The following is a 25890-nucleotide window of genomic DNA, read 5'->3' on the forward strand; positions in this document are numbered from 1 at the left end:
CTGGCACACTGAGCCATCACCCTTCTGGCAAAGTCTCTTTCTCAGAAGTCTTCTCTAGGTTCTCTGAGCTTCGGAAGCCACCGTGCCCTCCTTACCAGTTACCTGAGTTGGACGTAGAACCTTAAGAAGGACGCACAGCATCTAGAGGCCCTGATGTTAGGTGGGGGATGTCCCTAGAGACCTCAGAGCTGCTAGGTAAACCCAATCCTGGTCTGCATATGTTCTGTGAATTCCTTTGTTAGGGCGTCAGCAGAAACCACTGGATAAGCCTTTATGGCTGGTGAGAAATGCTCTATGTGGCTACCAGAGAATGGGATTTGCAAAGGACAGCAAAATTCAAAAAAGGAGGGGTTTAGCAAGAGTAGCTACTCAACAAATGTTTGTTGGTGGGATGAATGAATGAATGAGTGAATGAGTGAATGAAATGGGAGCTTCCCTACAGTTTAGAAATTGAAAAAATGGCACCCTGTTGTAGTTAGCCTTAAGTTCATCCCACAATATTCTCCAAAATGTTTCTAGAATTCTGCATTTGTGTTCCAAGCCAACGCACACCCTTGGTCACCATCTCCTCCTCAGCTGCCAAGTCTGCCTAGACTACAGTAACCATCCAGCTCCAATTCCAAGTTCTTGGCCTCTCCAGATAGTACACACTTCAAACACTTTGTCATTCATCGTAACTTAAGCGTGTCTCATTGTCAGATCACATGTCCACTTTTTATTTCACACCACGTGGCCCCTTGGCTCTTTACCTGTCCCTCGACGAACAATAACATTGAGGGCAGAGCCACATGGCCACACGCATCCCTTGTAGGAGACCTACAATGCAGAGAATGAACTTAGAGTCCCCGTGGATGGCAGAGTGGCCATGGAGGGCCAACCCGAGGAGAGAGACAGGAAGGAAAATGTGCTTTGAGGCAACCATGTAAGACTCCTCCTCTGTCTGCCATCTCTCCCTGAGAACCCACGGTCCATTCATCCAGAGAGGCTACGCTGTCCGTCCATGGGGACTGGGGAGCCCCAGCAGGGCTCTGTCCAGCAAGGCAGGTGTTTCCCCTCCACCCCAGCCCCCCTGTGAAGAGGTCCCTTTGTTGCTGTGTGACTCCCGGACCACAGAGGGCTTACAGTCCTATTTGCGTTCAATCCCTTCTGTTCTGCAGAGACCAGGAAAAATGGGTTATTTGTGACCTGAAAAATTGGGGAATGTGCAGCCGTTGCTTTTTAACTAAAGTCCATCCCAAGTGAGGCCAATCCTAAACCTTTTAATGACTTTCCAGTGACAACCGCAGTGGTTCTCAGACTTGAGCTTGCTCAGCATCCCAGGGAGGGCTTGTTAAAACACAGACCAGCACGCCCTCCCTGTAGCCAGCGTGTGTTTCTGAGTCAGCAGGTCTGGGTGGGGCCCCAGCATTTCCCTAGGTTTCCTGCACTCACGCCACCACCACCCCAGTCACCCCGTATACCTCCCTGAAGGGTCGCTGGAGCTGCTCTCCATTCCTGGGCCATCTCTTATTCCCTCATCACCTGCAGCCGGGTCCACTGATTACTTTCCTATAACATGGCCCCGCTTCTCCGGGAATCCTCCTGCACCCATTTGGAAAAGGCACCTCTTCCTTTTCCCTTCCACAGCCCCTTGTGCAAATCTTCAGCACTGCCATCATCACTTTCCACTTTAATCACGGATTCACTGTACGTCTTCCCTACACACAATGCCTTGTATAGAAGAGGCACCAGCTCCTGGCTCTTACAGTTAATGCATCCATTCACTGAACAAGTTATGGAGTTCATGCTGTTTATATGGGGGAGCAGGGAAAGGGGCTGGAGGAAGCCCACAGAGATGAAAAAGACAGCCCCCCACCCCTGTAATAAAAGGGGAATGAGGACAGACTACATTTTAAGTGAATTTGGAGGAACCTAAAAGGAAACGTTTCAAATCATTTTTCAACTGAATTACTCAACACATCGGAGTGACGCAGCGTTCCCGGAATGCGGGATTCTGCAGCGGACGCCTTGGGCTCTCCGGGTCAGCGGATGGACCCTGACATTGAGGAAAGTCCACCCGCCAGCAGTGGGGAGGGGGAGGGGAGCGTGCCAGAAACAGGACCTGGCTGGCGGTTTTCTGAAGATGAGTTGCCTGCTCTAATCACTCACAGCCACACTGGTGCCCTGAGCATTTGCTCGTCCCTGTTTCTACCCTCCCTGGAACAAGCAGAGAACCTGCCACGGGTGGCTCGCAGGCTGATTCGGGTGGACACGTAAAATGCAGGCACTTGCAAACCACACAAGGAAATTGACACGGGGCTCCTGTTGTCATGGAGATCAAAAGAGATGGTTTCTTAAAGGAAGTGAGGGTTGGGGGGGATTTGGAGGCTGGAGAAAGGGCTCCTGAATGGATGTGAAAGAAAGCTGTTTAGGGAAACCACAGGAGAAAAAACAAAGTCAGGGCTGGAAGGGGAGAAAGAGAGGGCCACAGACAGCAGATAAATGGGACAAATGAAAAGAAATCTGGATCATTCCTGGATGCAGAGGTGAAGGAAAGGAAGAGGAAACTTCAACATGGAAAAACAATGAATCCTCACAAGAAAAACACAACAGTGGATAGCTAAGACCTTCTCTTAGAATAGTAGTGCATTCAAAGGGCTTTGAGAAAAGGTAAAATCAGAACACTCACATATCAAAGTCATCTGTAAATGACAGCATCATCCTGCATGGAAAGACACTCAGATTGTTGAATTCTTGACTATGGAGTGAAGGGAGCCCTTCTTCACTTTAGCTTTTTTTCTTTCCCCCAATCACTTACTTTCCAACATCTTCCTCTAATATGTATTAAGAGGGCTGGTTGCCAGGAGAGGTTTGCTATAAATCTGTTGGTCGGTCTTCAATGATCCTTACTGTAAGCATGTGTGACCCACTGGCTGGATGACAAGTGAATAAACTCTGGAATCCTTGTTTTAAGCAGGAAACAAAAATGGACAACATTGTCCAGATAAATTGGCTCTTCAGAAGCTATTTTCTTCCCTGATGGGGTCTGGGAAATGAAATGGACCCCTCCCAATCCTGCCTAAATCTCCCATCTTGATAGGTTGGCCGCCATGCTACGTGACAGCACGGAAGCCAGCTCTCAACTTGAACCCACACGTCCAGCCTGGGGCACACTGTCTGAGAGCTCCCTCTGAACTGACTGACCCAGGCCTCTGATCAACAGCTGCATCCTGGGTCTGGAGTCGAGGCATCTCTTCCGTCTTTATACCCTGCCCATTAGATCTTTATTCAGTAAGATATAAATCTAAGGTCATTCTTACCCATCACTTTTTTACACCTCATAAATGCTCAGAACCATTCTCTTCTTTATCTACAATAATTTTTTTGAGAATGTCCACTGTGCTGAAGTCTTGACTTGGACAGGGCAGTGGGTCAGATTTCAAACATTTTTTTAGGAACTCTTGTGCTCTTGGCACTTGCAGTCAAGTTCTTGGAAACCAGACATTTGATATGTTAATGGTGACCATAGAGGAGATGGAAGTGGCCAGTTCTTGCTGAGCTGGTGGTGGATGGGTGAGTGCCAGTGGAGACCAGAGGAAGGAGAGGACTCCTTGGATGGAGACAGTCAAAGGAGGCTCCCCAGTGAGTTGGAAGTTGAGCTGACCATGGAGTGAGTCATGTGTCGATAGTGGAAAAAAGGAAGAAGTGCATTCTCTGATGGGGGCTTTCATGAGATGAGAAAGTGTAAGAGAGTTGGAACCCCCATGCTTAATCAAGCAGTCAAAGAGAATCCTAGATGGAGGGGCATCCAGGAGACATTAGTCTGGAAAGACTCCTGTAGGGCTCAAATCTTACAACAAGCACTGTAGAGATTTGGGGAGAGGGAGAGCATGATCAAAGTGGCTTCTTAGGAGATTTGTCTTCTCCAATATCTTGCAACCCAGATTCAAAATGTGTTTCAAGACCCCTACCTGATTCCTTCTTCTACGTTTCTTCCTACCCCACCATTAACTCCATTCTCTTAGTTTCATGAAAGCAAACAATTATTTTTGACCCACTTAATCAGTTGTTCTTTGAGGCTATTGAACAGCCAGAGAACAGTATCCTCAACTGCCTTCCCATCTGGATGTCCTCTCTTTGTACATCAGCCAGCCGTTTCCCTTTATTCCAAGTAGACACATGCTCCAAGCAGAAATGTTTAAAGTATCATCCAAAACAACTTTTGAAGTAAGGGGTATTATGTACTAACTTGTCTTAAGCTGATCTGAAGCCCACTACCAGACAAATGAATTGAAGTGCTTCCACTGGTCCATACCCACTTCCCCTGCTGGCTTGTTCATGTAACTCAGAGAGGTCCCCAGAGTCACTTCAAAAAAAGTTGGAACTTGCATCACAGCCCTTAAATTCCCTGCACTTAGTGTACAAAATCCCTGCACTTATGGATTTTTAAAAGAGATCTGTTTTCTAATATGTCCTCAAGAATTTCTTTAATGTTAACACATTCCTAAATTTACATCTGACTATTCAACCTACAAATGAATAGTAGAACTTAAACCTTGCCTGTTACAGTTAGGATTTTTGCTTACTTTTGTGCATGAAAACATAATACTTTCTCTTCATGTGATTTGCTAGATTTTTCTTTGATTAAAAATGTTTTGCTTAGTGTAACTTTACAAACCTAATCAGCAAGCTTTGCAAAAAGGAGAAAAGTTATCTGAGGCTCTGTGAGTGGTGGAAACTAAATACATCTCTTGGAAAAACCTGGGTTAGAATTCCAACTCTACACTTACCTTGAGGAAGATGTTTTTAACCTCTTTGACCTTCAGTTTCTTCATCTGTAAAGAAGGATAATGAGACTTCTTGGGGTTGTTGTGAAGCTAAATGGGGAGATATACATCTCACCTATTACACTGATTGGGAAAAGCAAGTGTTCAATAGGTGAAGGTGATGGAGGTGGTGGAGGGATAATGGTAACTGGTGGTAGTGATTTTGGCCCTGAGTTAGTGTTGGAGGTGATGGTGGTAATAGTGATACTTAGGGTGATGTTAATGTCAGTGGTGATGGTGGTGGATGTATTGGAGGCATGGCAGTGATTTATTGGTGGAGGAGGTGATAAGGATGGCGGTAAAGGTGGGAGAGGTGGCCGTGGCATTGGGTAATGGTGGTGGCAGTGATGAAGGTGGTGATGATGGTGACGGAGGTGGTGGTGATGTTGGTGGTGATGATGGTGATGGAGCTGATGGTGATGATGGTGATTATGAAGGTGATGGAGGTGGTGGCAGTGATGTATGGTAATGGTTGTCTTGGGGGCATGAGGTAGTGGAGGTGGTAAGGGGGGGTGGTGTGCATGTAGGTAGTGGTGATGGTGATGGTGATGGTGAAGATGTGGTGGTAGAGGTGGTGAGTATTGATTGGTGGTGTTCACCATGGTCGTGGTGAAGGAAGCTACTGTTGTAACTGAATTAGAAAGAGAAATAACCGAGAGATGATTTCAGCACACTAACTTTTATGAAAACAGCTTTATTGGGATGAAATTAACATACCATCACATTTGCTGTTTTAAGTGTACGATTCCATGTTTTCTTGTATGTTTACAGAGATGTGCAGCCATCACCAGAATCTAATTTTAGAAAATTTTCATCACTCACAACAAAGCCCATACCCATTAGTAGTCACTCCCCATTTCTCCCCCAACACAATCCTTTTTAGATGGTTTTCAAAACCTCTGGGGGCCCGCATGCTGTGGAATCAAAAGTGCATATTTCATTTGTAAGAAAAATCCATCGCTCCTTTCTCAGGTGCAACAATTCATTCTGCATGATAACTAGCGATTGTATTAGAGCCCTGGAAAGAAATGTGTGAAACCACTGCTACCTTCAAATAACTCACCACTCCATTCATACATATCTCTTCAAAATCAGAATATTAAGAAAAACGGAGGAGAGCTCTCTTCTTTGTTTCTTGTGATAAACACAGTCCCTTGCATTACCATATTGGATTTCACATCTAAAAGAATAATAACAAAAAAATCCTATCTCATTAACAGTCAACTGAAACACAACCTTTTTGAAATAAGATACCCAGTAAGTCCCACTTCTGGGACTTCAGTCCAATAAACAAACTTAAAAACAGATGCACTGTATCACAGAGGATCATTTGTGGTAGGAAATAAGTTACAAAACAATATCCCGAACAAAATTGTTGGAAAAATGATTCAATAAAACATGGAATATGATTTTTAAAGACTGGAAGTAAACATGAAAGTATGATCATAATAGCATATTAAATCAAAATAATAGTCACTAAATTGTAGAGTATGAAGACAACCATGTGAAAACCAAAAACAAACTTCAATTTCACTTAGAGAAAAAAATATATCAGAATTTGAATAGTGATTACATAGGAATGGTGGCTGTATACTTTTATTATTACAAGAAAAACACTAAAATAATTTTCTACAAAATATTTTGCAGAAGAATCTAATAAACAAAAATAACCTTCGTGTCACTCCAGAATTAGCAGGACTAAAATTTAGTTCTAAGAAAAATGTAAAGAATGTTCTATCTCTTTTGTACAAAATATTTAAACTGAACAGGACAAAAAACCGCTGTGTTGCCTATACTATTTAAGCAGTTAGAATGTGTTTTCACCCTCAGAAAGTGAAAAAAGGAAGATTTCTCCACCCACCTATCTGTGCAACCAAATCACGGGCATGATTAATCCCCCCAAACCCAGGAAGGGAAATGTCAGCCAGCAGGTCCCTCTGCTTGTAGAAGATTCAGCTAAATTGGGTGCTGTGAGTGAACATTTTCTCGTGGGCATTTGCCTCCACTCCCTACACCCCCTACCTGATCAGACTCTATAGCTCCTGTCCTGGGATCCTGACTTGGCATCTTAGGGAGACTTAAATCGTCACAGGGAGCCCGTTGAAAAATAAGAATATTTTTTACATTTAAAAAGTCCTTTATATTTGGGTGACCGTATTAAACATTAAAAAACTTTGTGAAACAGGAAAAATATCTTTGTTTTATATTTGACTTATCCATGGCTTTTGGAGGGGAATTGATTTTGCTAATTAATCAAATGATACAAATGCAATTCAGTGGTTTAGGTAAAACAAATTCCAGGTAATGGAATTCTCAAAATCTGAAATCTTTGGATCCAATTTTAAAGCAGAGTGAAAAGTTGTAGTTCACCAGTGCAAAAGCAGGAGCGCATAGACACTTGCTTATAATAAGAAAGGGGTGTGCTTTTGTGTCAACGTCTGACTGCCAACTTGACTGCAGAAGTAATGGTTTCCAGGCTGTTTCTTTGATACCTATTAGCACCATGTAAATGCCTGAAATCAGATGAGTTGTTGAGAAAGGCAGTGGGATCCAAGGAAACCATAAATGAGGAAACTCGCCTGAAAAAAGAAATGTGATTTTACTGCTCTTGTATAACTCAGACAAACACCCAAAGACAGCTGGCGACATTCATGCCGCGGGGGGCTGGCATGGTAGGCAATGCACAAGCGTCTGCTGAATTCGTTCATGGCGCTGTCAGCTCCCGACCTTCTTCTGCCTTCTTCCTGCTGGTGGTCCAGCCTCACCCCACCCCCATCCTGGGCAGATCCTCTCTGTCTGCCATTCCTCAGCCCTGGGCATTCAGCAGCACCCCCGATCCATTCCAGCTGCTCTGTGTCTCCCACCCCACACCCTCCCTCCCCTTCCGGAGCCCTGGCCATCCCTCCAGCCCCACCTGCAGTCAGCATCTTCTGACTGCTTCAGACCACGCTCATTTTGCCACTTTCGAGAAGCCTGCTGGCCTCCACTGTCCAGTACCACACACTTGAACACTTCAGATTTCTCTGCAGTTTCCTGAGTGTGTATTTCCTCTCTCCAATGGGATTGTAAGCATTTTCAGAAAGCTTTTCAGAGCCCCAAGAGACCTGAATCCACGGTTTGTACTGAAATACACATGTACACATACACATGCACATACATACACATATCTCCTCACACATATGCACACACAGACATAATACAAACACACACACACACACGCACATAGCGTTGATTGCCTGAAAGCCTACCACACCTTTATTACTTTAGAGCATCACTTTGATGTTGTTCTTAAAACATACTTGAAAAAAGTCTAGATTCTTAAAAAGTCCAACGTGTCAGCGAAAACTGTTCTGTTTTTGACTCGTAACTCTAGCCTCACCTTGCCCAGCTTAAATCACCATAAAATGATCCCCGAATGACTCAGGCCTTAATGAAAGAGGTTTGTCTTCCTGCCAGGGGTGGACTCCCCTTCACATCCAGCTTTCGACGTGGAAACACCTTTGTTCTGGAATATTCCATTAGAGTATAAGCTCCATGAGGGCAGGGACCTTTTTTAAAAAATGACTTCTGTTCCCCAGTGCCTGGAACAATGTGACAGAGTTCCGTAGATTTTGCTGGGTGAAAACACGAATATCAGTCTCCCCAGGTGATGGTTGGTGTAGGCAGAGGTACCACAGACGCGATCCATCTTTCACAACTTCCCCACCACTTAGAGAAGTCGGCTGTCCTGGCAGCATGAGGGAGGGGCTGGGAGCACAGGCTCTGTGGTGGATTCCCCTCCTGTCCCTCATGCCTGTGGGACCTCCTGTGTCAATGAAGGTCTTGGTGGTGCTATGTCCCGGGGCTGCAGTGAGGGTTGGGCTCATTCGCACAGGTACAGGCAGAGTACCTGGCCACGAGCAGCCTCTAGGTATGAGTTTGCTGCTACTATTACTATTCCTACTGCCACACCTGTTATGATTATTTCCACGCTTATTCAATTTCATTTTGATTTGCCTAAGAGGAGGGCAGATGCCGGTTTTCCTCTTGTCACACCTCGAGTATTCTTTTTTGTTTGATTGTTTAGCTACTCACATTTTACTTGGTAACTTTGCAACGTCCAAATTATTCATGGAGTATAATTCGTAGTTTGGCCATAGGTATACAGTAGGATTAACCGGCTTTCGAACAGGTTTAAAGCATCCGAAAATAGCATCGTTTTTTACCAAATCACAAACAGTATTCTTTAGTGATTCTTCTCTTTCCTGTTTAGGCTCCCAAGAAACATCTGCAAAATGGGATTATCCGTGGCTACCAAATAGGTTACCGCGAGTACAGCACTGGGGGCAACTTCCAGTTCAACATCATCAGTATCGACACCACGGGGGACAGTGAGATTTACACCCTCAGTAACCTAAACAAGTTCACCCAGTACGGCCTGGTGGTGCAGGCCTGCAACCGGGCGGGGACGGGGCCTTCTTCTCAGGAAGTCATCACCACCACCCTCGAGGATGGTAGGTTCCAGCCGCTGCTCTGGGTCCCCAGAGCCTGGCCGCCTTCGGGCTTTGCAGTGACAATGGCATCCAGGCCGGCAGGGACTGGGGGTTCCGGTGGGGAAGCTGCCCTGATTAACTCGTGGGCTGCCTTGGTTCGGTGCCCTTGACAGACCTTGATTGTAAAGCCAAATCCATCCCTTTTTCAGCATCCTTCTCCATCAAGCCCAAGAGGTGGGCTTTTCCCACGTGAAACCAAAGCTCTCCCTGTGACTGCAGCAGTCTGGCCAGAGTGTAGAAATCCGATTTTCTAAGAATTTCTCACAAATCAATGTAAAGGAGGATTTTTTTCTTTTTCTTTTTTCTTTCTTTCTTTCTTTCTTTCTTTTTTTTTTTAATGATTGCTTTTTATTTTCAAGTATTCTGAGACCAGAGAACAGGAATGAGCAAGCTTCCTTGGAGCAAATCTCACGGTGACTGAGCGCCCCCTAGTGGCCATAAGGAATTAATGTACCCTCCCACCTTGACCACCTAAGAGCTCACATTTTCCAGCAATGCTTGAAAAGAGGGAGAACCCTAGTGTCCAGAAGCACCATCTTTTAGGTGCAGAGGCTAGATATAGGGTTAGCTGTAGGAGTAGGTGGTAGATTTTTCCAGCAGCAAGCTTGCACGGCAGTTGCGTCTCGTGCAACTAGCCACTGGGTCATAGGTTTGAGAACACACACGGTGACTTGCATCTATAATTTCTGACCGTTTTCACAGAGAGAGAAGTCTTAGCTAGAAACCAGAAGTCCAGGATTTTCTTTCCATCTTCATAGTCTTTGCAGGTGTGGTTAGACATGCCTTTGGGTTTTCACTTTGATGTTCATCCTTCACTGATGTTTGCGATTCAGTCACTATTTTGCCCCCTCTCCCAGCCACGACATTTAAGGTTTGCATAAACCCACATGAAAAATACTTCAAATATCCTTCTAGCCTGTATCCTAGTCCATTTTCGCTCTTTCCTCTGACGAATGGTATAGTATTGAAAGGGGACCTGCTGGGGATGGGGCAGTGAATACGATGACGTGTCTGCTTTTTGGCATTTTCAATAGTGAGGCTTTCAATTTACATGCCAGATATTACTCAATACGAGGAGATGTACTGTATAAAGTACAAGTAACTTACAACAGTAACTTGCAAGGGTAATGGGAAAATAAGCCAGACCAGCAATGGTCTTTTACTTATGCAATAGGATCAGAAGTGTTCTCAACTCCATAAGCCTGGGGCTTAAAAGTGAAGCAGTTATTCTGGAAAGAGAGACAGTGGAAGTCATATGAAGTCATTGCATTTTACTGAGTTATCATAATATTTGTATAGAGAAATGGTACTCATTTTTTTCCTTAATTTGGGAGATTGAGTGCAATTTTTTCTTTTCCTGTACTTTGAAATATTAAACTAATGTTGCTTATTCAATATTGCTTTGCTAATTAAACCACCCACAGTTATTACAGATTCTAATTATCTAATTTCAGTGCCCAGTTACCCCCCCGAAAATGTCCAAGCCATAGCAACATCACCAGAAAGCATATCAATATCCTGGTCCACACTTCCCAAGGAAGCCTTGAATGGAATTCTCCAGGGGTTCAGAGTCATTTACTGGGCCAACCTCATGGACGGAGGTAAGAGGATTAAACTAGAACTTTGAGTTTGCCCCAAAGGATGCGCAATGGAATTTGCAGACCCCCTCCTCCTACTGTGGGATTCAGCACAGGGTGGGCAGTTCTTTATCGACGGGTGCTTTTCTCCTTTCCCCACGTCTTTCTGTTATCTCATATCTGACATTTTAACAGGTGTACACAGCTGTTTAAATCATATACCTTCAAAAAGCAATTTGAAGGATAGGAGGGGGTGGCACTTGGGGAATCTAGGAATAGATGTGTTTTCCTAATTATGAGTATCTATGTCAAGCCTCTGCAGGCAGCACCAAAACCTTGATCTGTATCTAGAAAGTTCTACGTGATGTGTATCCTGAAAGGCTGACCTCTTCCTATTCCCCGATAGGACTCTGCAGGGAAAGTTCTTAAGCTCCTGTAGTTGAACTAGAAGGGGTTTGGGAAGAATGCCAGAACCAGAACACCTTGGGAGGAGTATTATTGCTCCCATGAGGAGCGCTTTCATCCCAAACCCTCCATTTTTGTCCCCTCCTTTTACTTTTTTCCTCCTCGTATTCCCTCTCTTCCTCCATTTTTCTTTGTGATTTTTTTTTTTTTCTTTCAAGTTGTCGGACAAAATTCTCCAGTTTGGAGGCAAGACTTGGCACGAGAGAGGGTCAGCTCAGGGTGGCGAGATTGGGGCTCCAAGTGTCTTGAACAGAACACGTCTGTGTCTGTGCTGTCAGAGGCCTGACGTCACCGAGCCAGGCTGAGCCCCGTGCCAGGAGCACGACAGGCCCAGCCTGAACTACAGCCCCTAACAGGAAAGGCTCTGCTCTCTGCTTGTGGCCCAGGACTTGGGTAGCCCACACCTGCACCCTCCCCCGCTCCCCATATCCAGCCCCCGGGGGTGCCTCCCCTCTGGTCTGGGGCTTCCTGCAGCTCTTCTGAGTCTGGGCAAACACAGAGGCCCCCAGGGCATTTCCCACCTCTGCTCAGGACCACCTGGGTCTGCTCTGCCAACCCGGTCGCTTTCCCCACCCAGGTAAACAGAACACACTGGACCTCAGAGGCTGCAGGGGTTCCACTATTGGTGCCCGAATAAAGGAAGGAAGGCACATTAGCAAAGGCAGCTTAATTTGCTAATAGCAGAGTTCCAGGCTTAGCTGTTTACATCTGCAGCCAGACTTGTGTCTCAGAGCTGAGGACCAGATCTGATTCCCTTGATGTCCAGGTAGCACTTTGCATAGTGCCAGCAGTGAGAGACATTCTGATTCACCTTCTGGGCCCCCCCGAAGCAGACGTGTTACCTGAGCAGCTACTCTGTGCTAAGCTCCTGCCTGACGCTGAGGATGCAGCATCTGCCCCGATGGATGCTCTAGCCTAGTGAGAGTGGGGGGATGTGATGCATACAGAACCTCCAGCCCAGTAAGGCACAGCCAGCCCCACGGAGGGACAGAGTTAAACAGGTGATTCACTTCACCTCCTCCCTGCAAACAGAGCTTTAAAATTCCCATAGAAGTAAAATACGTAGCAACGAAAAATTTCAAATTATCTACTTTACTGACAGAATACAGTAATAGATCATTGCATATACTTGTTCTGGTGTCTAATCCTCATCTCGAATAAGATGAAATTAAACACCCTAACATACCTAAAGGCAGTGTTACACTAAAATCGTTCCTTTTTTGTTCTTGTTGGAAACATTTCCATAATCCGGTGGTGACTGTTCATCACATTTTCACGTTTTACTCATATGTGCTAATAATGCCTATAAGCACCTTAGTTCTACGATGAGTGATATGGTTAATATCGTTCAGTCAACTTTACACTTTAAAGCTTTAAAAACTTGAATCTTTAAAAGCATAAAAGTCTTTAAATAAAGAATGCTTGGAAATGCATACAGTTTCTGAAGATACTTTTACCCACTGTATGAAGATCAAGGGGATGTGCTTAATGCCTAATGTAGAAGTTCTACACTTAATCTCCAGAAGATGAGAAAGAAACCCTCAGAAACCTGCTGTGAACAGTCATTCCTGACCTGCTACCTCTGAGAAGTGACGTTTATGCATTAGCAGGGAATTTCATGGAATTACTGGATTCTTGTGCACAAACTCTTAGATTGCGGCCCTGAGGTTCCCACAGACACACAACACATAGTGATCATGTAAAGAACTATACCTGCTAAGCTTGAGGATACACCACACATACACACACACACACTCACTCGTGCAGGCCAAGAGAGAAAGAGATCCTTACTACTGCTGTGATTAGCAATTGCCCCAAATACTTTAAAAAATAAGCATAAAAAAGCATTTTGTTATTGTTAATATGACCAGATAAAACTGGTTAATATATTTGATAGGACAGGTTAAATGTACAATAGGTCGGTGAAATTTCTGAGTATTTTATAATCTGAAAGTCAAAGAATTTTTAAGACCTGACAGAAGCAGTTAGCCTAAGATTGCTAGGAAAATGGCACACTTTGAAAATCCACTATTTCCATCGGAATTGGAGCTGCTTTTCTTTTTTTTTTTTTTTTTCTGCAAAATGACATTTTATTCTTTTTTTTTTTTAACATCTTTATTGGAGCATAATTGCTTTACAATGGTGTGTTAGTTTCTGCTTTATAACAAAGTGAATCAGTTATACAGCTGCTTTTCAACCCTCTGTCTTTCTTCAAGACAAAAAGGACAGATTCTGAATCAAAGCAACGTTTAAGTGTCAACCAAGACTTTTGCTACGATGCTGGCAGGTTGAGGAGGCGCTTGGGAAAAGTGATTTCCACCCCTATTTTGATTTCTTCCTTAAACCCTTTAAGAATGAAGAAGGGTGTAAATAAATACATAAAACTATTTTGTTTTAAAATATAAAGTTTTTCTTAAAAAAACTTTTTGTACTATAAATAGTATGATTTCTGAATTTATTTTCTATATTAATTTCATATTGTTTTACTCATGATTTCAACTGAACACTATTCTTTACTTCCCATATATTTAAAAAATTTTATTTTATTGAAGTATAGTTGATTTACAATGTTGTGCTAATTTCTACTGTACTGTCCCATATATATATATATATATATATATATATATATATATATATATAATTAATGACTCCACTGGGGCCGTGAAAAGTAGGTGATAGAAATCCGTGTTTAAGCCATAAAAAAAGAAAAGGAGCTTGAAAAAATGACAAATGAAGCACGCTGTTTTGAATTTGGCTTTTTTTCATAATTTTCCTCTTTACTTCCTCTACATTGATGAGTCAGGGACATACCCTCCCAGCAGAGAGAATGAGGTGCTTTTGTGGTCGATTCTGGGGCACAGGTAGTTTTTAAAAATCCTTGGGGGGGGTGGTAATTTTGAACAGGGGTTTGGACTGCATTCATATTCATGGTTCGTGATAAATTAGTTCATCCAAATAACATGAGCCCCAATATGAGTCAATATCCAAATACCAATTCTAATTAGTATGGTAATTCATGAGCGGGTGTAATTCTTTTGTGTCACGTGTTGCTTTCTTTAAAAAGATCAGGGTGTCTCACTTTGCCCTTCTCCCTCTTAACTGTCCTTTTCTCCATCACTGTGTCTCACTGGGGAGCAGCTCTGTCCCATCGGTGCACCTTTCCCCTGCACTGTAATTGGAGCTCGTACTTCCCCCGTGACGTAGAGACCCTGGGTCCTTCTTAAAGATAAAAACAAAAGCATAAAACCAGAGGCCCCAAGAGGTCACATGATATAGTCAAGTTCTCATAACTAGCCCTGCACACAGCCCCATGGAAGCCCCTCCCCTGAGTTGCATTTTCCCTGTGTGTGTGTGTGTGTGTGTGTGTGTGTGTGTGTGTAATCTTTGGCATAATGTAGAAGTTCCTAAATCTGAAAAGATCTTGATGAGATCTATACTTAAACTTTTTCCATTACCATTTGAATTTTTTAACCTACTCCAATTGACCTATATTATCTATGTTCAGGAAAATGAAAGTTATAAATGAATAATATAATGGAAAGAGGTCTGATGGTCACCCAGGGCAGACTTCTCCTTCACAGGAAAGAATTTCTAACCCATCTGAGGGTAACGATTGTCAGCTTTCCGAATGCACAGTGGCCACACAGGAAAAAACCTTTTTTTTCATTTTCATAAGCCATCCGCTCTGGTTTCTAGATTGTGGCCCCTAAGAGTCTGCCACCAGCTGGTCTCCCCCAGAAGACACTAGGCCACAGGCATCTTTGGGGGGCTGCGCCCTTGGCTCTGCTCTCTCCCCCCAGCAAAGCATCCTGCCCCCAGAACTCATCCACAAGCTGCCCAAGGTGGGAACAGGCGTCGGGCTCCTGTTGGGGTCTGGGGCTGTGTCTGTGCCCATTTTTCCCGTCCCCTCACAGCCCTCATCACACACAGGGGTCCCTGGCATGTGAGTGACAAGCCTTGGCTACCCCCTGCTTTATTTTAACTTCAACTATCCTGCTATGTCCAGTTCAACCTTGATCCTTTTGATGACGAAAAGTAAAAATAGACATTCATAGTCACCATAATCACAAAACAGCTGGCCACTCATCTCCGAACTTCCGTGCAATGTGCTAGAAGGACAAGAGGAAAGAAAAACAGAGAGCAGGAAGAGAAGACCAGGCTGGCAGAAATGCATCTCATCTGGCCGACATGCAGGTCCACCGAGCGACCACAGCGAGTGGCTGAGAGTGTGGACCGTGGCCATGCGGCCACAGCCTGTGGTGCCACGGCCCATGCTCTCGGCTCCGGGACCTGGGGAAGCTACTGAGCCTCTGCCTGCCTCAGTTTCCTCTCCTGTAAAATGAATGGGTTGTGGAAACAAGAGCATGGTCTTGCTGGGTAAATGAGTTAACCTGGGAACCCAGAACCTAAGGAAGCACGCACGGTGTGTCAGCTGCCTTTACTGAGGCCAGAGAGCGCGAGAGACCCTTTCGGGCGGCCTCACTGTGTGCATTGCGTGCAGAGGTAGCCAGACACCAAGGAGGACTCCCTCCTGGACCCCGTCTCCCACCCCAGTTCTGAGTAACCGGGCACAGCGGGCCCGGGGGCCAGCCTGCAGCAAACATCCCACACACGGCCACTTGCCCTAAATGTGAGCAGTTCCTCAGGCCCCTCCCTCCTCCTCCGGCTCCTCCGCCAGTGGCTCCTTTCAAAATCCAGAGCACCCGTGGCGGCATTTAACACATCACCGTGAGTTTTCTCAAACTGCCGTGTATCGCATACCTCAGATGGGCCAGCATAGAGGTCCATCTTTGCCCGTCATTAGCCGATCCCGCTCCAGAACGTGAAGGAGTTTTAGCTGACGCCACGTTCCCGACACATCAGCCGAAGGGTTCACTCCAGGTGACGGGAGGGGTTTGCTGCGCTGCCGTCGCTCATATACTTAAGTTAGGTGCTGAAAAACACGTGCACCTTAAAGGAGTTTGCTTTTTTAAATGGAAAAATGAAACTCGACTTGTAGAAGCTTCTGGATGAGCAGTTAGAAGGGTCTCTACAGAGTGCAGAGTGGTCCTGGCTCCCTGGGGCCTGGGGCGCGGGAAACCTGCTTGGGGACAGTTCAGGAGGGCAGCCACGGTGCCAGCGTTGGGTTTATAACACTTAACTTGGAGTGAATTGCTGTTTTCCAGACCGATTTTCCGCCCTGTGCTCTGTGGCAGTTTGGTGCAAATGGCCTTTTCCAAATGTCGCAGAGCGTTGGTGTCACAGGAAGACTGTGCCTAGTACCCTGAGTGATTTCAGGGCGTGACCGATGGAGGCTCGTGGCCCAGTGCTGGGCAGCAAGGACGGTGCCCACAGCCGCGGTAACAGGTTCGTGTTTTCTTGTCCTCCAGAGCTGGGTGAGATTAAAAACGTCACCACCACGCAGCCCTCCCTGGAGCTGGACGGGCTGGAGAAATACACCAACTACAGCATCCAGGTGCTGGCCTTCACCCGGGCTGGGGACGGCGTGCGAAGCGAGCAGATCTTCACTCGGACCAAAGAGGATGGTGAGAAAGGGGGCGGCTTGTTGGGGGAGAGCTCAGGTCCCGTCTGAACCTCCAGGGGACGCACAGGAAGCTCGCACCAGCTGGCAGCATTCCCAGGCAGGAGCTACTGTGGGAAAGGCTGGGTCAGAGAATTAATTCACCCACCTATTCTTGACTTTGCTCCATGCAAACTTTTTGCTGCCCTCCCAAAATATTCCAGCACGATTCAGACCAGCACTTCCTGTGTCACCTTTGTTTGATTTATCCATTGTTTCTCTCTTCCCCTATAATTTTTCTTTTTTGGCGGGGGGGAGGCACATATTATTTTAAACAAAAGTGCCTTTTATACTAGGGCTGTATCCCAGGGCCACCCCTGTTTTGTATCCCATTAGAATAATTTCAGTGACTCTTTAGCTATTAGTGTAAGCTCTGATCATTTCCATCTCTCCACTTAAAAATTATGTAATGGTCTATAATGGTCTACGTCATCATATGCTGTGCCAGCTTTAGAATAACATTAGAATAAGCCCTCAATGTGAGAGCTTCATGTTAATTTTTTTAATTTCTTACAAAAATTTATGATTATTTAGTAAAATTTTAAATCGTAGCACATTTTTCAGATCACAATTTGGACTCGGTTGTGTGACTATTTCCCAATCCTACAAAAACTGTATGGCAAAATAGTTTTTTATATTATTTTAAGGGAAAGCCTGAGGGACCTCACTGCAGACTTTTTGAAGAATCATTTAACTTCTAATACATATTATGGCAATAGTGAGAAAAGCAGTTTCTACCTTAATAAAAGAAAGAGCAATTGATATCAAATCGATTCCCTTGTGGAATCCTCCAAATCAGAGCTCAGAATTATACCCGAGCCAGAGTTGAGATGGGAACCACTACACCTAAATTCTGTGCTGATTTGGCTCCGCAGTTTTGTTTTGTTTTTTTGTCTTCTTACAGGGCCTCTGTTCCCCAGGAAGCTGGGCAGGGTGTGGGTGGGAGAGCTGTTTTCCATTGCCCATGACTGCCCATGTATTGGCAGGTTTGATGTCCTTTACTACATAGACAGTCAATATGCTGTTGCTTCACCCACTATGTCCTGTGGGAGCAAAGCTAGGGACACACTCTCAGAGGCTTGGGCAGACCCTTCCTGCCCAGCTTTTCTGTCTCCTAAGGACCCTCCCCTAACATTCACAGCATCACTCTCTGCTCTCCCCTCATCAAACCCAGCCCTGCTCCCCAAGCAGTCCTGTCCGTCTACCTTCACATATTATCTTTATTGTCTCTCTAGCCCTTCTTGCATTCTAGTTCCCGCACACAAATTTAACCTCATTACCCTCAGTTTTTCTAGAACACACAAGTGATTATTCCCAGTTATGTGCAGGTGTCAGCCAATGCCGCCCAAAGAAATTGCATTCTTTAGGGAAATCTGAGGTCAAAATGCAATGCCATTAAGAAGTCACACATTCATAGAGATATCTACAAAGCTATGTCCTGGGTGAAGACAGCCATATTTAATTTTTTAAATGTAATAGACGGAGAGCTGTGTCTAGATGCTGGCTCTGCCACCTGCTGCCGTGGGACTTTGACACCTTAGCTCACTTTCTCTGAACTGGACTTTTTTCATGTACAAAATGACAATCAGACTGCACAGAATTAAGACATAAAAAGTGAAGTGATGTGTGCAAACATCACCTAGCTTGACATATCGTGGGATGGTTCCTGACACTAGACATTTGATTATTTGATCTCCACTCCTTCAGAATGAGGGTGGAACCTTCTTTTGCATTGCTAAGCAATAACACAGATGTCACTGGAATTATTATTTAAAGAGCAAATTGATCAGCAACATGAATTTTGACACCTGCATTTTTCAGAGAAACGTACAGAAATCCAATAAAAGTGGAAAGCCCTTTACAGCTCCATATTGACTGGTAGTTTGGGATCAATTTTTAATTACTCCTCCAGTTTTAGACATCATAGAGCTCTGTCTCAAAACTTGACCCTGAGACCCAAAGTGTAATTTGTCAATCAATTATTCTCTGCTTTCATATCCAGTGCTAATAGTAAGGGGAGATGTGATTAATTGTGGAAGGCCCTGCCTTGGGCATACCAGTTACCCCAGGGAGGAGATCAAGAATTCCACTTGTGCTAACGTGGACGAAGAGTGATGCAGAGCTGAGTGTCAGTATTTACTTGGGATAAATCATCAGCATTTTCAAAAAGAAGCAGAGCAGAGATTAGGTAGAAAGAGAGAAAAACTAGTATAATAATGAGCTTATTTCCCAGATTCACATGAAAAATTCACTAATCTAGAAATGGTGAAGAATTGTGCCAGCCATCCTTATAGACTCAATGTCTAATATAAATAGACATTTGAGCAGTTTACAGAACTGATTGCAATTTTGTGTCTGCTTGAAAGGAATGCGTAATCAAAGTCAGAGTATAAATCCTGTTGATGCTTCTATGAAGTCTTATGATTTGAAGTTTGGATAACACTGCCGATTTCAATTAAATGATGTAAAAATATAAAATAATAACTGTCAACATATATTGTTTTTCCTCAGAAAAGCACTGTTCTAGGCACAGGTTGAAGTTTCATTGTTTATTGATGTTCTTGCAAGTAAAGAAGTATTAACACATTCACAGCAAACATTCAATTAGGACTTCTCTGCCCAAAACAGTTCTTAAACTAACGTCCTCACCCCTCAGTGTCACGGGGCCTGGAATTTTAAATTATGTTGTTAGGTCACTGATCATCTTAAAAAGGAAAAATTTATCACTTGCTAGTGAAAGAGATAAAAACAGAATCAATAATAAATAAATAAAAATAGATTAAATAAATAAAATTGAAAAATAACACAGACAAAACGTTTACTTTTACAGGGGATAATTCACAACTGAAATATTTGTTTAGAAAACAAGTCTTCTGTTCCATAAGTAGTCTCTCAGTTTCTATAAAGATTCTTGGACGTATTCTCCAAGAATATGGAGATCTTGATATAGATCTCTGATATAGATCCTTGGACATATTATCGGGTCCATAGTCTCCGTTCCATCAGTATAGTTGTGGGTCCACGGAGATATTCTCAGGGTCTGTAAGAACAACTGACGTCTCAGCTTCTCTCCCCAGGACTGCTCAGTCATTGAGAACTTGCACATTTTTTATTGCTGCAAGACCACAAAAGATTATTTGCCAATCAAGCTTTTTGTTTTTGAACACAAGACAACTAATTCTGAATTCTAAAACGTTTGTGAAATCCTGATACCATTTTATTTGCTGAGAATATAATCTGAACCAAGCCATGGGGAAAGAGAACACACACAAACGCAATCTATTATTTTTCCAATTGTTATTTTCATTCTGCTGGCAGAAGGTAGTTTCAGCCCTGATCCTTTTCTACAAAAGAAAACATTGCATATATATAAATAGCAACGGTTGTGTTTAAGTGCAAATATTTACTGAATACATCACAAATGCACATAGCTCTGTGGGAGGAAGGCCAGCAGGAGCTGTAGTATGTGATCTTTGGTCCCTCTCTGCCATGGTTAACGATCTGTTTAGCACGACATCTGAAAGTGGAGCTAAGAGCGAGAGAAAAATCAACAGACATCAGGATATTTGATTCCTCTGGCCACCCGTATCTTGAGCCATACATCCTCCTGAAGGCATGGATGATGTGTTCTCAGATGATAGTGTAACCGCACCCTGGTTCACCTTAAAGGTGATGGACTCTGTGTGTGTGTGTGTGTGTGTGTGTGTGCATGTGTGTATTTGCCTAACCACCAGCAGTGCTGCCCTTCAGGAGACACTGAAGGCTTTGTGTGCCATGAGAAAGCCTGTCAATTAATCGGTATCAATACTGCTTAGGATTCCAGAGTCCTGCAGCATTTGGCAGGGTTGTGATGTGCTCTGTGCAGTAGCGGATACACCGGCAACACAACAGACCAGGATGTCCTGGGAGGCCTTCCACCACGTGGATGTCAAAGCTTCCTCTGCTGCAGTGATTCTCACACAGGTTCCTAGGAAGTCCAAGGGCTCCTAGGGGGGCCTCAGAGGTGCCCAGTGGTAATGGGGAGGGCCCCTGAGGCGCTCCCTCCCAGCTCTGCTTCAGGAAGAGCCACTCCACTTCCACTGTGTTATGCATGGGTCTCCCACATGACACGTAAAAGGATTTGTCCACTTTAAAGAGTGTTTGGAAGCCACTGCTCTAATGGGTGCAAAGGCCAGACATACTGGAGCCTGATGGAAACCAGAAGAGAAAAGGGGCCTCATGCATTGCTTGGCCGTGACGACAACTGCTATTGTGGAGGTGTCCCTGCAGCATCACGTCGTCTGCTCTCGGCTCAGAAAAGCCGCTGCGGAGCCTGGGGCTCAGGGGGACCCGACTGTCACGGCGGGTCACACATACACACACACTGATGTGTGCACCACACCGCACACAGCGCAGACATCACATACACACCACAAACCACACATGCACACGCACACACTATACACACACTCACACATACCACGCACACACCACGCATGCTACACATGCAGACATACTCTACACACACGTCACACACACATCACACAACTCACAAAACACACACCACATACACTACACACACCACACAAGCCACAAACCGCACACACACATACCCCTGCCTGTGGCTGATCTCTAAGACCAGAAAAACGATGATGACAAAAACAAAGCTGACCAAAGTGTCTGTGAGGTACTTAGACTTTTGTCTTACTTCAGATTGAGGCAATATTTTTACAGAACAATAAGGCTGATGTTTCACATTAGGATACACTCTTAGGTGGCTTGACTGTGTGGACCCATTCTCTGTGCTGTGTAGCAAATCATCACAAACTTAACACCTTAAACAATACAAATTCATTATCTGACCATTTCCTGGGGTCAGGAGTCCAGGGATGGGTTAGCCAGGTCCCCCGCTCAGGGTCTCACAGGCTGAAATCACAGTGTTGGCTGGGCCTGGGCTCTCATCTGAGGTCGGGTCCTCACCCGAGCTCACTGGTGGTCAGCAGGATCCAGTTCCCTTAGGGCTGAGACCATCTCCTCAGCCCCCAGAGGCCACTCCCCAATCCCTGTCACATGGCCCCAGCAGGGTCACATGGTCGTGTGGTCATAGCAGGACAGTTGACCTCTTCATCACCAACAGGAGCCCGTCTCTACTGCTCCAAATCCCTCTCTGACGTCTAGACCCTCTTTTAAGAGGCTCATCTGATTAGGTCAGGCCCACCCAAGTGACTCTCCTTTCGATTAACTTAAAGTCAGCTGATTGGGTCCTTAATTATATCTGCAAAATCCCTTCACCTTTGCACCAAATGTAACCTGATTTTGAGAGTGATCCATCCATCATAGTGACAGGTACCACCCACATTCAAGGGGAAGTAATTATACAGGTGTGGCTGTCAGAGGGCGAGAATCTTGGGCACCATCTTAGAATCCTGCCTGCCACACTGAGCTCATTTAGAAAATCTGCTTGGAGGACCTAGTATGCCCCAGATACTGGCCCGGGCACTGGAGACACAGCAGAGAACAGGAAAGGTGGGGCTCGCAGGCTGGTGGGGGAGACAGATATTTACCAATCACTCCTGAGTGGGTTATGACAAGTGCCATGAAGAAGCGTCTTCAGAGACAACCCGTCCTGACCTCACCTAGGCTAGCGACAGAGGAGGTTTTCTCGAGAAAGCGCGCACTAGCAGAAGCTGAGATGAGTTAGTTGCCAAGAACAAGGTGGAGGGCGGGGCACAATTCCAGGCAGGAGGAACCCAAGGCTCTCCGTCATCACGTGTCAATGACCTGATGTAGGAGACGCACGCCACATCCAGGGACCTAAAAAGGGGTCCTCCAGTGCTGTGCAGTGACACAGAGCCAGGAAGAGAATCCAGCCACTGACCTGACATGTCCACGTGGAGGTCTAAAGTACACACCAACCTTACACATCCACCGAGAGGCAACGAGAAGGGAAGAGAATTCTAGGTTCTGGCTCTTGTGACCAAGGAGATGGCTATGCTGTTTCCTGCAATAGGGGGCGGGAGGAGGGAGGCTTGGGAGAGAAGGTGATGAACCCTGCTTTGAACAGGATAGGTCTAAGGTGCGTGAGTCAGAGCAGAGATGCCGGGGCCATCGGACACCCGAGCTCTGAGAGCATCTGGGTGCACAGGGGAGGTCTGAGCACGTGGGAGAACGCAGAAGAGATGGTCCTCAGCCACTGCATTCTTAACTTCAACCCATCAAATCTGGAGCCATAAGTTCACTCAATGATGGCCAGAATTCATGAAGACTACCTAAGCTTGCCTATATCTTCATAAGAAAAAAGCAGATTACCAAAATGTAACCTGATGACTAGGAGTGCGTCTTAACAAACTATGTCCCAGACACACCCTCCTAAGCCATCTCTGTCTCCTGCCACTCCCAGCATTTGGTGTTTATAATTCAACACTGAGTTACAAAGTAAAGGCCAGAATCCTTTAGCAATATGTACGATAAAGAAATGGCGATGGTTATTACAAATGACAGCTAGTTTATTCAGTGCGTATTATATACAGGACTCGTATTAATTCTTCACATGAATTCTCTCTCATAATCTTAACAGTAAAATAATAACTTGGTATAATTATTGTTCTGGCTTCATAGATGAGGGACCTAAGACTTATTAGAGAACTTATGAACTTGCCCAGGACACAGAACCAAGTGGTAAAGTTGGACAAAAGCCAGCAGCGGAGGCTGCAAAGCCCACACCTTTAACCATTGTGGTGTAATCCAAACCAGAACTAAAATTTTAAATTCTCATTCGTAAAGTGTTGGCTCAGAAATCCTGAAAATCTTTCTCCAATGTCTTGTGCCTCAGTTTCTGTATATTTATTATTTTCTTGTGCAAAATTCTAATAACCCTACAAGGAAAGATTGTACAAGATAGATCATAAATCAGTGTATGAGGAACCACTTGGGGGTTTAGGTAGTAAGTGCAGTGAAAAACCCTTTGATCTGATGTGATCCAGGCAAGTTAATGGAAATAATCTACTAAAGAAGGAATCACTACATTTTACAGTGACCAAGAGACAGAATTCAAACATTATAGTTTAACTTAAAACATATACATATACAGTTATTATATAATCATTGTCTAATCAAATGATCCAGACTCATTTCTTTAGTTTTGGGTGAAGAGATTAGAGTTCTATGTCATTTTTCATTCTTTGAACTGTATTCATCATGGATCATCTGTAATTTCCACTTTAATTTCTTGATCGTGGAGTAAACATGTATTGTCATTGGCCAATAATCTGCTTTTTAATTTCTTTTTATCTGTTTGCCTTGATTTTTTTGCCATGTGTCCTGTTCTTCTCACTAGTCTTGCCCAAACCTAATTGAAGCTTCTTTTTTTTTTTTTAACTTACCTTCAGAAAGCTTTTCCAAAGTCCCATCAAGTGTCATAAAAACAGCTTTCTTTGTGCACTCATATTTCATCCGTTTCCATAAATTAAACTGCATTACCTTGACAAGTACAATTGTCACAAACAGGGTGGAAACAAGCCTGAGCAGCCAGCCAAGGGGTTGTTGCCAAAGTACTTGGGGTCCTAGAAGGACGCTGGCCAGAGGGAGTGCCTGGTGGACACCAGCTGCGTGGTTTGCTTTACGCAAGAAATGGAGGGTTCTGGCCAATCCAGGGGCATCCGTTAGCGTGAGAATATTAAGCACATGTACGCTCTCCCCTTGGCGTTCGGGAGGAGCCCTTGTGGCTCTGAACCAGGTTGTAGATGTCTTGGTGATTGCCCTCACCTGTAGAAAACTAAGCATATTCAGGACAAAGGTACCTTGTTCCCAAGGACCTATTAATCCAAGTTTCATCACTCCTATGTGTTCCTTTCTCTAGACCTTCTGCTCTTGGTGGAACTTGTCAAAAACTGATCCCAAGAGTTTATATTTTCAAATGATGACTGTGTCCAACCCCCATTAACTCTTGCCAGAGTTGTTGGTTTTGTTGTTTTGACCTAGAAGAGTCAAGGTCAAAGTTTGAGCATCAATTTGACCTAGAATTGTCCCCTAGAAGGTGACAATTATGAGATACACATTCAACTCCAAAAATATTTACTTTGAAGTTAGGTTGTTTTTGGAGAAGGAAGAAACTCAAAGCTTCCTCCAGGGGCTCACAGGGGACCTTATTGGTTTGAATTTCAAGGTCTCCATCAAGGGGGGGAGCCTCTCTCTACATGAAAAGTTAAAACAATGAGGAGCAAAGCAATAACCTCGTGGTTTCTCTCACAGCAGATTTAATACTCTTTCCTCTTCATCCCGTGTTCTACCCACCTCACCTCATTCTCCCTCTTCAACCTGGAAAACAAAAGGGTGGAGGGAAGGGCACTTATGTTCAATCTCACTCCTCAAATGAAACTTCATGTTGTCAACACCCTTTTCTGCATTCTTAGATGATTTACAGAGGGGAGTTTGTTGTCTGTATGAACTGTGAATCTTTGACACAAAAATTCATACTCATAAAAACTGCTTCTGAGCCTCTCCTGAGCCAAATAACAGAGGTGTCATTACAAAGTGTTTTGGGCACAGAAGGGTGATCTCTGATGACTGAGGTAATTCGCCCTCATTCCTAACTCAGGAGGCAAGATGTACCCCCCAAGCCAGTTCAAAGCCAAACACTGTAGCAGAAACAAGGATGACCCAGAAGCTAAATTCTCCACTAGTCAGAGGCAGGAAATCATCAGGGACTGAAAAGCATAGAGAAGGCTCCCAGGAAAACAGGGACTTGAACTGATTGTGTTAGTTCTGTCACAGAAACAATTATTCATGACACTGGTTAAGGAACAGCAAGGCAGACTTCATTCAGCGGAACGATTTGATAGGTGAAGGCATGACCACAATGGGGCTTTGCAGTAGGGGAGAGAGATTAGATTCAGCTTTGAATACAACAAGGAAAAGTGGGAATTTATAGCCAAGGAGTGAAGGGGAGGGAGTGGGGTCATTGGGTGAAAAAA

The 25890-nt window shown here is 44.5% G+C and overlaps 1 protein-coding gene across 1 annotated transcript in view; it reads left to right on the plus strand.

Moving 5' to 3' along the window:
- The window catches only part of DSCAM (DS cell adhesion molecule), a 741375-nt gene that overhangs the window by 629243 nt on the left and 86242 nt on the right, over positions 1-25890 (plus strand). Inside the window, exons 19-21 of the mRNA XM_061192687.1 lie at positions 9058-9298; positions 10792-10938; positions 16749-16904. Coding sequence (XP_061048670.1) covers positions 9058-9298; positions 10792-10938; positions 16749-16904 — 544 coding nt within the window. The remainder of the gene's footprint in view (positions 1-9057; positions 9299-10791; positions 10939-16748; positions 16905-25890) is intronic.

The sequence above is a fragment of the Eubalaena glacialis genome, chromosome 6 (assembly GCF_028564815.1).
Source record: "Eubalaena glacialis isolate mEubGla1 chromosome 6, mEubGla1.1.hap2.+ XY, whole genome shotgun sequence".
Taxonomy (NCBI): domain Eukaryota; kingdom Metazoa; phylum Chordata; class Mammalia; order Artiodactyla; family Balaenidae; genus Eubalaena; species Eubalaena glacialis.